This window comes from Parus major, chromosome 6 (genome assembly GCF_001522545.3).
Source record: "Parus major isolate Abel chromosome 6, Parus_major1.1, whole genome shotgun sequence".
Lineage (NCBI taxonomy): Eukaryota > Metazoa > Chordata > Aves > Passeriformes > Paridae > Parus > Parus major.
This window is the reverse complement of record NC_031775.1, coordinates 31,437,783-31,451,144: the sequence shown is the minus strand read 5'-3', so window position 1 is coordinate 31,451,144 and position 13,362 is coordinate 31,437,783. Positions and strand designations below refer to the sequence as shown.

Below are 13,362 nucleotides of genomic sequence, written 5' to 3'. Positions count from 1 at the left end.
GGGTTGTTTGTGATATTTGGGTTTAGATCCATAGCTGGAATAAACCAGCCCCCCTCAGCAGCTTCTCTGGTTTTACTACACTTCCTGGGCTTGTTGAATCTGAGGGCAGACAAGGCTGTTTGGATCAGGTTGTCGAATTTCATGCATAATTCATGGTTTCGTGCCCAGCTTTTCTTGGCAGAGCTATAGGCAGCCTCTTGATTTACGGCTCATTGTGACCAAACATTGTCTGCTCTAAATTTCCTCTCCAAATTCATCCAGGAATGTACAAACCGGTGCTGTAACGCAACCACCTGTGCCTTGAAGCCAGGAGCAGTGTGTGCACATGGGCTCTGCTGCGAGGACTGCCAGGTGAACCACGGGAAATGGCTCTTTGCAAGGTGGGGAGGGCAAAATTCTGTGGTTTTTCCCTGCTTCGGTGCAGTAAACAAGGATTTAGGACAAGTAGACTGGTGTTGATAAGCGTTAAGATACTTGCGTGTCATGTGAGCAATTAAAAAATTCCCAAAATATAAATTATTGAAGGAGCAGATCAACAGATTTTTAAATTTGTCGCTGTGCTTTTGTGGCTCCTTCAGCTGCTCAAGGAAAACTTCTTTTTCATGAACTTTTGGTGCTTAAATTTTTCTCATTCTTACATGGCAAGCAGTCATTAAATGCTGAACCCTCTTTTTTTGGGGAAGGCTCTTGAATTATTAATTCTGTCAACAGCATATGTATTTTTAATAGCAGATCATCAGCTGCTGTGGTCTCCTAACACTCTGTAAAGGCCATTTTGCCACAGGCATTTACCTGCTTGAATTCTCAGATCCTCCCTTGCCCATGGGCTAATAAAGCATCCAGCAAGTTGCCATCCTCTCAAACCAAGAGCTTGGAGCAGGGATCCCCACAGCCAGAAATTGCTTTTTAGCAAAATCAATCTTCATGTCCTTTGCTTTTTACCAAGGGCAATGTGATTAAAATTCAAGGCTGCTCCCAGAGCACACCCAACTTTTGTGGCTGCTGTTGAGATGTGAATGTTCAGACTGGCAAGTTCTACCATCAGTCCCCAAAAAAATATCATTTTCCATGGAAATCAGTACAGGACAGAAACAGTTACATGGACTAGACTTGTAATTAAGTTTGACGAGATCTTGATGCCCATCACAACAACATTCCTATGAGGAAATGTAACTCCATAGATTCATTAAGGTATGAGACCTATTCAAGATCATCCAATTGAACCTTCCAACCTGGGAACTGTTGGGCACCTGAATCCACAATCAAGTGGGCTGGTGGCTTCCTGAGCCCTAACACAGCACAGTGCTCTGTGATAAGCTGCCCAGGATGGAAAGGTCTCTGATCTGGCTTTTGCCCAGTGCTCCAGATCCTCCTTCCCAGAGTTTTTGTGTTCAGACACCATGGGGGGGAGCCCCACTGCAAACATCAGGGCTGGGGTTGTCTCATGTCTTGGGCCACATGAGCCGTGTGTGCAGCTCCACCTGACCCTCCCAGCACGGCTCACTCAGTGTCTCCAGAGCTCTGGAATCCCTGCCCTGTCCTCTGCACCAGCTGGGGCCAAGCCAGCAGAGAAATCTGTCCCTGTGCTGCATGGCTGACCCGTGCTCGGCACGGCCCTTGAGGTTCTGTTTGTTTTGCAGCTCAAAGCAGCGGGGATTTCTTGCAGAGAATCCAGCAATTCCTGCGATCTGCCCGAGTTCTGCACGGGGGCCAGCCCGCAGTGCCCGGCCAACGTTTACCTGCACGACGGGCACGCGTGCCATGGTGTGGATGGCTACTGCTACAATGGCATCTGCCAGACCCACGAGCAGCAGTGCATCACCCTCTGGGGCCCAGGTGAGAGCAGCTGGACACAGCTCTGAAGGATGCAGCACCAATCTGTAGCTGTTTGAATAATGAGGGGATCTCTGGGTGATTCATTCCAGCCTTGGTTTGCTGTCGTGTTCGTTTCTCTGCAGCAGGAGGTAACGAGGCTCGTGCTGGAACACGCTGCAAATGGATAGGTGAAGTCAGACAAATCATTTCCTCCTGGCTTTGATATGGCCTGATGTCACCCCACAAGGTGCTGAACGCTCCTGGCAGGTTGAAATCACAGCCCTTTTCAGGCTGCTGTGTGAGCTTCCTCCTGTGCTCTAAACAGCTCATCTGCAAAACAGATGTGTCTGCTCCATCCCCAGCCAGGGCTCAGCTTTTGACACTAACATGAGACTCCTGGATCATTGTGTGTTTTTATTAACTGTGTCACCTGGAAACTGCCTCCTGACAGTGCTTTTAGCAGGGTCTGCCCTGAGGCAGAAAGGGATTTTATTCTCCTGTGGGAATTGCTCCCTTTTTACAGAAATCTGGTAACATGACTTCTTGACTTGTTCTCAGCATCTATCCCAGGAAAGCTGTTCACCTTTCTTTAAAGCCCTGTGACCCTTCCACTGCAGTGCAAGTATTAACTCAGCATTTTGGTATGAATCCAAATCATGTCTCCTTCAGCATCTCTGACCTTCTATCTCAAATCTGTAAAACATTTACCTCTCCTAAGGAGAAGCATTACTTAGAGACAGGTGTAATTATTTCTTTTAAACTAACTTTTCCTGCCTCTTTCAATTCAGTATCTCTAACTCTGCTCCAAAACTTCTGTATCAATATAATGGCACACAGATGTTTCCCTTGGTCAAAACCCTCCCCAGAACTCTGCTGAAGAATTTATCTGTTTCCTTCCCAGAGAACATGGACTTTTTGCAATCTGTCTTTAAAAGAGCATTAAAGCATCTCAAGAACCAGCCCCAGTGGTACAGACAGCAGGTCAGCTTGGCCATGTGGGTATAAGAACACGTTCAGGAGGAGTTCCAGTTCAAAATTAAACCCCTCACATGGAACAAAGCGTGCCTCTGCTCCACTTCCCCGAATCCCACGCGCGTCGTAGCGTTGATATGAGCTCATAGAGCCATGGACAATTATAGCCTCCAGTCTTAGTCAGACTGGGACTTCTAATCCCTGGATACAGAGACATTTTCTCTTGTAGAAAGCAAAAATCTCCTCCTGAACCAGTTTCCCATGCCGTGGAAAGTTACTTGGTCAGGCTGTTCGTGGTTTCAGTGTCTGAGAAAAATTCCTCTAAAGGTCAGGGAGCTGAATTGCTGCAGCTGCTTGCCAGGTCTGCTTCCTAACACAGCAATTCCAGCAAAGCCCTGGGCTCCCCTCATTCTTTCCTGTCTTCCTTCTTGGGACTGTTCAGTGTGGGCACTGCTGTGCCTGGAGGCTCCAGGGTCCAGGCTGTGGGAGTCTGTTTATGAGAAAGATGTTCTGTTTGGCTGGAATACCCTTTGGGTTTTGTTTTGGGAAGGCCCAAGGATAAGGATTTTTAAATAGGGAGGATGGCACATGACCAAACCTGAACTGAAAGTCTCAAATCTTGCCACGTTTTTGGAAGTATAAATTAAAAATAAACACAGAATCTCAGAATGGTTTGGGCTGGAAGGGACATTAGAGATCATCTTGTTCCACACCCTGCTATGAGCAGGGATATCTTGCACTAGACCAGGTTGCTCCAAGCCCTGTCCAGCTGGCTTTGGACACTTCAAAGAATGCCTGTATTCTGGATTTAAGGACTAGGGATGTGAATATCCACTGCTCTCTCACATCTGGCTGAAGTGTGAGCTGGCAGATGAGGGAGGGAATAGGAAGAGAGGTGAGTGGCTCATGCAGTTAGAAAAATATCATGGTACAGATTAAAAAAACTACACATCTTTCCAGCTTTGCTTGCAGCTCAGAGAGAGATTTCATATTCTAAGATGTTGTCTCTGGACTTTGTATCAAAAATATACATTGGAACCTTTTTACCAGGCTGTTGTGTCTGATTAGACCTGTTTTTAACAGCTGCCTGTGTTGGAGTGAAGCAGTCTTGTGGTTTTTAAAAAAAATTAATTCTCCCCTCTACAGAAAAAACAGATCACAATTCATTTTCATTCTCTCCTTATTTTTGTCTTCCCAGTAGGAGAAATCCATGCAGAACAAAATACAATAACTTTTCCTAAAATAATATCCAGTATATTGAATTCCTTATTAATGTCTTCCCTTGTACATCCTTCTTTATTCATCAGGTTACAGATGTCCAGAAGCCCAATGATAAATGTCAATCTTCATGTTTTTAGATCTATTTAAAGGAAAATGATGAACACTGTCAGAGCTTGTTTACATTAGGCTGAGCAGTAGGAACCTGTTTCCAGAAAAGCACTTGCATTTCCTTGGGGTTGTTTTGTTACTCTCAACACAGTGATTCAGATAAAATAGAGGATTTTTTTTTTCTCTTTCTTATCTGCATGGAAAGCTTGGTGGGAAGGAGAAGGGAGGAGCTCCTGAGGACAAGCTCTGAAAATAGCCATGAATTCCTCTCAGAGCCCAGGTTGATTCCAGTCTGCTCCCAGAACACCCAGAGTTCTCCATTCTCTCTCTCTCCATAATTCATGTCATTTTTATCCTTGGGGAGCAGGAACTGCTGATGACCTTTTTTTGGTCCATATTCAAAAATATCAAATTGCACTGATCTGACCTATTGATAGCAGTGACTGAAAAATGCACCCAGAGTGATGCTTTGTGTGGTGTCTGTGACTCCACTGGCATTTTCAGGAGAAACAGACACAGATAGAGCTGTGAAGACAGAAAAATCATTGATTACCAAGGAACAGAAGATTCTCAGCTTTAAACTCATGGCTTTTTCTACATTGACAAGAAAATGATTCTTTAGGGAAGTCTGTCAGTTTGTGTTCCTGTATTTCCCCAAGTGGGAAAAAAGCAATGATTTTTGGGGAGCCAATGGCAGGCATTGATTTAATAATTAGAACACATTTAAATGTGTTGCATGGACATGGTCATTCTTTTAGGCAGGAACACTGCTAATTTAGATGTCAATATTTGTTACTGTGGGAGAACTTTGCAGGTTTTGCCCGGCAGAACCCTACAGACACAAAATAAATGAGCTGCCCACCTCAGGTATCTGACCAAACCATTGCTAACTTGCTTTTGAAAAAATGCTAATTGTCCAAGCACTGCAATTTTCTGAATTCAGTGAAATCAGACTATTTTGATCATCACAGATTTATTGCCAGGCCTTTTTCTTCTGGAGACGGGGAAGATATTAAATCATATTCTCAGGGGTGGTGACATCATCCTCCTTAAATGCAGAAAAATGCTCAACCCCATCTTGCTCTTGCCCAGACAGGGATCACCAGGATGGGGAGAGAGGCCAAGGGAAGCTTGTGGAACTTTTGCTTTGCAGCAAAAACAAATTTAGTGAGGATCACACGACAGAGAACTGTGGTTTTTCTGCTTGTATTTATTTGTACACTTGTTCCTGGTGCTGGCTGGCACAGCCTGAGCCACAGAACTCCAGCCTATTACTCAGAGGGGTTTTTTTCCCTCTCCCCACCCACAGACAGCTGGGAACTGAACTGAAATGTCTTCCTTTTCTGCTGTCAGCCTGATAGAGGATGTTTCTCGTGTTCATGGAATCAGCACCATGGTCAGAAATTTCCCTCATTCCTTTCAAGAGACCGTGCTGGTGTTTTCCTATGGCAGCAGGTCTGAAATGACACAGCACTTCTGTTCCCTGCAGCTTCCTTTTTTATATTATTATATATTTTTTGTAACTACATAGGGAAAGAAGTGGGTTCATCTATATATATACACATCTGGAGGAAAAGACCCAACAGTCTCCAGGCTGCAGTGGTGAGCTTTGACCTTCTGCAGCTTCCAAGGGTTGATTTAATCCCTTGAATGAGGCTTGGAAAGGCTGACAGGACCTTAATTACAGGGTCATGATACTATAATTACCAATAGTAAAGTGAAATAAACTCTGCTCATCTAGCTCAAACCACTTAATAACCACCAGAAATCCTTCACAAATCATTTTACCTCTGCCTGCAGAGGTAGAAAATAGAGGAAGACAGGACTTTCTGCTTCAGTTTATGTGGTGCAGTTGTGATAAATGGGTTTCCTCCAGAAACACAACATTACAATTCTCTTCCTTAAGCATCCTCTGAAAACCTCCTTTTTAACTTCTTAGCTCCATCTGTTCAGCATCTTACCCTCTGATATGTTTTCATCCATAAAAAAGTGCAAATATTGTGAGAAGCCAGTGGGGAGAGGGAACAGCCATCTGAATCCCAAGCAACAGCGTGTCTTGGTTGGATACCAAAGGCAGAAATTGAAGCTGGATTTTGGTTTCCAGGCTGCAGATGATCATTGGGTACCAGGTGTTTTCACACAGACTGCTCCGAGCCTGGCAGGGGAGTGTTTTTTGTGCTCCACGAGATGCTTTTTCTTGTCAAGTGTTATTAGCTGGAGTTAAAGCTCAGTGTCTGAGCCCTGCAAGGACGCTGCAGATGTGTTTTCCTTCCTGCGGGCTGCTTTCCATCATCTCTGCGATGCTTGACTTCTGAATTCAGGAAAAAAAACAGCCACACAAAAAAACTTTCACCAGGTGAAAGAGGAACAGAAACACCTTAAACTCAGTGTTCAGTGAGTGCATTCCCTTTTTAAAACCATTTTTAGAACAAGCCTTTGTTACATCCCTTGCAGTCAGAGCACAGGACATGAGCATTCATTTGGCTGTTGGCAGCTTTGGAGAGGACACCACTGAGGGCACAGTGTGTCTGGGCTCTGGGCTGCTGCTGCCACATCTCCAAGGGAGCATCCAGCCACTGCAATTCCATGGCATCAGCTGAGCTGGGGCTCCTGGCCAAAAACAAAACCAGGAGCAGTTGCATAAAACCAGGGCTGCACAAGCTGGTCCTTGCACAAGTGGGAGTGAAAGCAGTTTTGGAAAGAGCAGTGGAAAAGCTTTTGGAAAAGCAGCTTTGCTTGGTCTCTTGCTCCCAGAATGTTTCTTCCCTCCCCAGCCCTTCCAAAGCTGCTGTAGAATATGCACATGGTAATGTTTGTCTCGAGCTGAACAGTGAGTGTCCCCACCCTGGAAAGATGAGGGATCCACGTGCTGAAAATGGAAATTTAACTTCTGCTTTTTCTGCACAGTGCCTTGTCTGGATGCCTTTATTGATTTTTTTATTATTATTATTATTGCTTGAACTTTAATGAAAAAGAATTGAAAGAATCCTGTGTGAGTCCCTTTTAATAGTTCCAGATTTGAAAAAATATTCTGAACTCAGCAAGCTTGATCGTAATCTTCCAAAGAATTTCAAGCTCTTGTCCTTCTCTCCAGGGAACCAACAGCTCATATTCTGTTCCTTCTGTGCCTTTCTTTCTGAATTTTCCAGTTTCAGCATGTAAAAATGTTAGAAAGAGAAGAGGGTGCCATTTTAAGCCTGTACAAGTTTGTCCTTAATAGCATTAGATTGCTGTTCAGCAGTATATAGTATTAGTCAAGCTTCTGACTATGAAATGAAAATAATTAATTGAAGTTTTAATCTCTGAGTTTTTAGTGAAAAGATGCACACTGGCTGGAAGTTTTACAATCATATTTGTATTTTCTTCTCCAGGAATCTGACTCTTTTTTTTTTTTTAAAGAAAAAAATAAAAAAGGAACATTTTCCTCTTTGAAGGCTTTCAAATGAAATCTTCAGGCTGGCTTAAATAAATGCTATGTTTTACCCACAGTTAGAGGCATACACACTTGGAAGTGGCTCAAAACATTTGACAAAATGTAGCATTAGTTGAAATATTCTGTCTCTGGTAAAGATCAGGAGCACTGTAGAAATGGGATATTCTCAGCCTTTGGGCTATCACATCACTTGCTGCCAAGTTCTTTTTGCTTTAGTTTGGCTGATCTGTCAAAAGCACAGAAATGCAGTTAGCAGGTCTCTGATCAGAGTTTTAGCCAGAGTTTCTCCTCAGCTCCTTTTCTGCTCAAAGCCAGTCTCCCTGTTGGAGCAGTGGAAATGTTGGTGGTGACTTGATGGTGCTGTTCATTATTTTCATGGAAAGAAAATAAGGAGTAGTAAAGAGCCCTAACAAAGGGCCTCTTAATCTTGAAAGAAGCAGCAATTATTGGCTGGAAATGAAAGCCACACTTCACTGTAGAACAAAGGGATTAAATTCCAATACACAGACTAATGAATTGTTGCAGCAGTCAAACCAGGGAAGCAGATCCTTCACCTCTTCAACATTCCAGATGAACGGATGCATCTTCCCCTAGAAGACACCCTATAACTGGTTGTAATCTAGAGGGAAATGAGCAGGACTGTGTGTATAAAACATGAGAAGAGATGTTCTAATAGTACCCTTGACCTTCTGAAGTGCAGGGATGAATAGTCTGCCTGTACAAGCTTTTCCAGCCCTACTCCCACCAGGGAAGTTCTTTTGCCATTAGGATATGTCTATGTCAGAAAACACCAGTGGATAAGAAGAAGATGCTGCCTGAACTCCCAGGTTCCCACTTCTACCACCATGGCAGAAATGCCCCTTCTTCCATGTCAGTCCTTCCTCTCAGCAGTGGATGTCCTGAGGGTTAAGGTGGGATGGGTTCCTTCCCTCTCCCCAGTACTTCAGCCTGAGTTAACAGCAGCACATTTCCCTTTTCTGTGTCAGGTCCTCATATCTTTACACCCAGTTTACAACTGGATGTTTCTCCTTTTGTTCTCAACTGCAGTTAAACAGGCCTTTCTTGAAAAGAATTTCCTTTGGGGTCTCACTAGAACACGGACTCCTGCAAAAGAAAGGAGTTAACTTTCCAGGTGGCCTTTGTCTGTCTGGTATTTGCTAGAAGTTTTTGTGCCCTAGGAGGATTGGCAAGAGGGCTTTCACCTGGGGAAATGCTGGAAGAGAAGGAGTTCTGCATTGTCTGTTGCTCAGCACTGCCAAGAGAGACAAACAACACTGGCAATCCCACACATCCAAACTCTTCCATTAGCATGCGGACCCAGCACCGCTGTTTTGTTGGGCCTCATCAGCATGCAGCTCACATCCTCCCTTTCCCCTAAAGCACCAGCAGAGCTCAAAGGAAATTATTAAAAACACCTTGTATGAGATGAAAGTTCTGATTAGCTTTTGTTTCAGGTGCAAAACCCGCTCCTGGGATCTGCTTTGAGAGAGTCAATTCTGCTGGAGATCCTTACGGCAACTGCGGGAAAGACTCCAAGAGCTCCTTTGCCAAATGTGAACCCAGGTAGGGCCTCTCCCTTCAAACTCAGCAACAGGTGCTGGGAGAGGGCTTGGAATATGGAAAATGCTTCACCTTATCTTTGGTTGTGTTTATTTCCATCAGGGATGCGAAGTGTGGAAAAATCCAGTGTCAAGGAGGAGCAAACCGACCCGTAATTGGTACCAATGCTGTTTCCATAGAAACCAACATCCCACTCCAGGAGGGTGGCAAGATCCTGTGCCGTGGCACCCACGTGTACTTGGGGGATGATATGCCCGACCCTGGGCTTGTGCTGGCAGGAACCAAGTGTGAAGATGGAAAAGTAAGATTCTGGAATACTCCCAGACAAGGGGAACATCACTACCATCATTCTGCCAAGTGTTTTGTAACTTCTTTTCTCTTTGGTTTTTTTTTTCTTTCCCCCCCACAAAATAATTGCTTCTCATGCTCAGACTGAGACAAATTTTACTCCCTTCTGGCCACTGTTCCAGATAATAGATTTTCAGATGCAAATCTGGGCAACCTGATCTAGTGGAAGGTGTCCCTGGCCATGGCAGGGGGTTGGAAGTAGAGGAGCTTTAAAGTCCCTTCCAACCCAAAACATCCAGGGATTCTGTGCAATGCAAGTTGCTTAAGTTTATGACTGATTTTTTTGAAGACGGTCCCAATTATCTGTCCATGGAGGCTTGAGGTTTTCTGCAAAATAAGTACAGCAAAATACATTACAGGCTTATTAATGAATTCCTGAGTTCAATGTATTCCCTTTCCCAGCATCTCTGGCATTGCAAAATTGTCATTAACTTCAATTTAGGTTTCAAAATGTATTTTATCTTCTGATTATGCCTCCCCACTTCTTTTTTTTTTTCATGCAGGAAAACCTATCTCTGTATGCACTCTTAGAAAACTATAAACCCATTGATGCTCAGCCACCAAAACCGATTTTTGCAATTGTGTTTTGCAAACTTGGTGAATTACCCACTGTGAATGCAGCCCAGATTTCACATGGCTGCCTCATTCTAAGTTTTTCTTTCGTGAGGAAAGCAACTGAGAAAGATGGGAGGCAGCCATGAGTTTACAGGGGGAGGAGGAATGGAAAGCAGTCCAAAAGCTATTGAAATGAAGGAGGTTTCCATACCCTCAGTGGATTGCTTGCAAAAAGGAGGAAAAACAAGTGCTTTGATAATTTGTGGTAAATTCAAGTAAGCCTCTGAATTTCTGAATGCTTTTGAATTATGTTGGATTATCTTACTGTGCTGGGAACAGGTTTGAAATCCATCCCCAGTGAAACCACAGCTCTGCTACAGGAAAACAACCCTTACAACATTTCTAAGTCAATCTGTTATAAAAAGTCTTTTCAAAGGCAACTCAGCGCTGAGAAAGCACCCCATTATGTTTTACTAATGAGTATTTAATCTTTCTAATCTATCTAATCATACACATCCACACTATAGAATACACAGGCTAATACTTCTGAAATTGTATGTTTTACTTTGAGGACATTAGTGCATTTGTATTATGGATTAAGAATATGAATTTAAATATTCTTGGGTTTTCTCAACTGGAGATGCTCAATTTGAAACGCAGCCATTTTAATGTGATCAGAATTCTGGGAGCTGCTGCACTGTGAATATTTGAATTGTGAATAGTGCTGTAATCAGACCATATTCTCTCCATGCCTGCATGTTGATGCCAATTCACTCTAATTTCCTTTCCATTTTTCCTTCTCCCCAGGGGATAAGTGCCCTGATTAAGCATCCCTGTCGCCTCCTTCAACACTATTCCCAGCTTAATGCTAATTATTGTGACTGACTTTTAGTACTACTGAACTGCACTGCAGTTAAACATGAGCAAAAATGTGCAGTGTGGGGCTTTTTGACCTTTTTTGTTGTCAGCATAGCATAGGAACAGTTATCCCAGTCCTAATTTCTTCTTTTTCCAGTTTGGAGTAGGGTAACTTCTCGTTACTGACGTGCTCATCAGTTGTGTGGTTGTTTGATGTTATTATTACTCGGCACTAATCTTGCTTAACCTCAATTTTCAGCTCCACTGACAGAGTAAAGTTTATCTGCAATGACTGGAAAACAAAAAAAAATATTTAATTTCATTCCTGTGCATATGCTATTTGTTTACTTCCATTCCCTATAAATCTTAAATGTTAACTAGGGTTGGTTTGTATTTGACACCTAAAAAAAATGGTTTAATTTGGAAAACCTTGGAAAGCTCTTGATTTTCCTGGAAAACAATGGTGAGCCCATAAAAATCAATGAGACCACTTAAATATTCACCTACCCTGGGTTCAGGTTCTGTACTGGAATGAAAAATATTTCTCTGTTGAAATATGTCTGATGACTTACACCGTGAGGACCCAAAGCTTTGCTGGAGGAAACATCTGCTGCAGTGAAGACAGGAAGGCAAACAGAGCAGGAACCTGAAGGAATCCTGCTCAGTGCACTCCTAGTCCTGAAAAAAAATGCAAATTACTGATTTTTAAATTGGCTTAAAAACCTCCCAAACCCCAAGGCCTCCCCACTGGTTCCACTTGAGTGGAGCTGTGAGGGTTTGCTTGCACAAGCTCAGCATATCAATGCTATGAACTGTGTGTGAAACCAGGGCTGGCCAGGAGAGCAGAATTCAACGTGCTCAGATTTGGATTTCAAAGACTTAGAAAGGGCTGAGGAAAAGAAGACACCCAGTCCTGATGCCCTTTGTGTCAATATAATTATATATATTTGCAAGTTGAGAAATATTTAACTGCTGAAAGAAGGGATATGATGCCTTGGGAGCCCCAGCAGTTCTGTCCCTGTTAAAACTAATTTATTTTTTATTTTGCAGATTTGCCTGAACCGCAGGTGCCAGAACACCAGTGTTTTTGGAGTCCATAAATGTGCCACCAAGTGCCATGGACGTGGGGTAAGCATCCCAGGGAAACATTCTTTTACAATCACTCAATAACCACTGGACAAGAAATCACTTTCTGTAATGGCTTTGAGATCTATAATTGCCTGCAATAGATCAGAGCCACTGCAATCCATTTTTATTACATATTTCCATTTTCACTGTCCCTTACATGAAGTCGGTTTTATTTGACAAAGAAATGTTTATCAGGCAGTAATTATCTTGATCTTAATTGACAGCCTGTGATACAAAGGAATCTTGTAATCCTCAAAGCAAATTGAAGCCTAACCCTCCATCGTGAAGAATTCCCATTAAAAATCAAAAATGCAGTTTCTCCATAGTTACAAAGAAGTTAAATTCTTTGAATGGAGCATTGGAAGCATTTGGATTGAGAGGCAAATGAAACAGCATTTCCAAAAACATTAAAACAAAGTAAAACCCTATTGATGAGTTTTGTGGCATGAAAGTGGCACAGAATGAAAAATGTGATGATATCATTTATTAATATCAATGGTTTGAAACCCACTTTATATTATGATAAAGTTAATTATGTCAAGCTTTGCCTTACTAACCTTGATGTGCTTATGAGCTATTTGTTTCTCTGAAAAGCTGTGGCAGCCACATTGGAAGAGCCATAGAAATTCACTGTCCTCTCTGAGGAAGGATTTTAATTTGCTTTAACTTATTTTATCACCTTGAATTTGCAAAACTGAGCAGTATTGGTGGTGTTGCCTCTTAATCATTGAGCTGGAATGAGCAGAGGTTTGGACTGGCGTTTTTTATGTCTGTACAAACAAGAACCTCTGGTGGCAAAACTGACCTGGTGGAATTGTAAATTGGAATTCCTGCAGTGTTTTAATATAAAAAATAATGCTTAACAAAGTATATTTTTAATTATCTTGCTGTCTTTGAAAAGTATTTTTTTATATTTTTATTTTACCTCACCATAGCCAGTCTGAGCCCTCTGAATATTTTAGTGCTCTGCAGACACAGGCAGCACAGTGTTTCTGAAAGCCTGCCAAGCTGACCTGGCCAGAATATTGCATGTTCAGAATAACCCAAACTCCTGTGAACTGATTTGTATCTTACTGAAATCTCATTTATTAATCTGTGCTGTGGGTTCTCTGTGGTGGTGGCAGGTCGGTGGTGGTTTGGGTTAGCACAGAGTTAAGGACCTTATTGACAACAAGCCTTCAGCCCAAAATCTTTATTTACAAATTGATTTGAGCACCTAAATGTGACATCAAATCCTGTGGTCAGTTTGGGGCCCCCTAAGACAAGACACTGAGGGGCTGGAGTGTGTCCAGGGCAGGGAATGGAGCTGGGAAAGGGCTGGAGAATTCCTGAGGAGCTGGAAAGGGGCTGGAGAATTCCTGAGG

General features: G+C 42.8%; 1 protein-coding gene across 1 annotated transcript in view; it reads left to right on the top strand.

The window, feature by feature from the left end:
• The window catches only part of ADAM12 (ADAM metallopeptidase domain 12), a 170,398-nt gene that overhangs the window by 146,451 nt on the left and 10,585 nt on the right, over positions 1-13,362 (top strand). Inside the window, exons 13-17 of the mRNA XM_015633829.3 lie at positions 262-351; positions 1,641-1,836; positions 9,004-9,112; positions 9,212-9,410; positions 11,921-11,998. Of these exons, the coding sequence (XP_015489315.1) occupies positions 262-351; positions 1,641-1,836; positions 9,004-9,112; positions 9,212-9,410; positions 11,921-11,998 (672 nt within the window). The remainder of the gene's footprint in view (positions 1-261; positions 352-1,640; positions 1,837-9,003; positions 9,113-9,211; positions 9,411-11,920; positions 11,999-13,362) is intronic.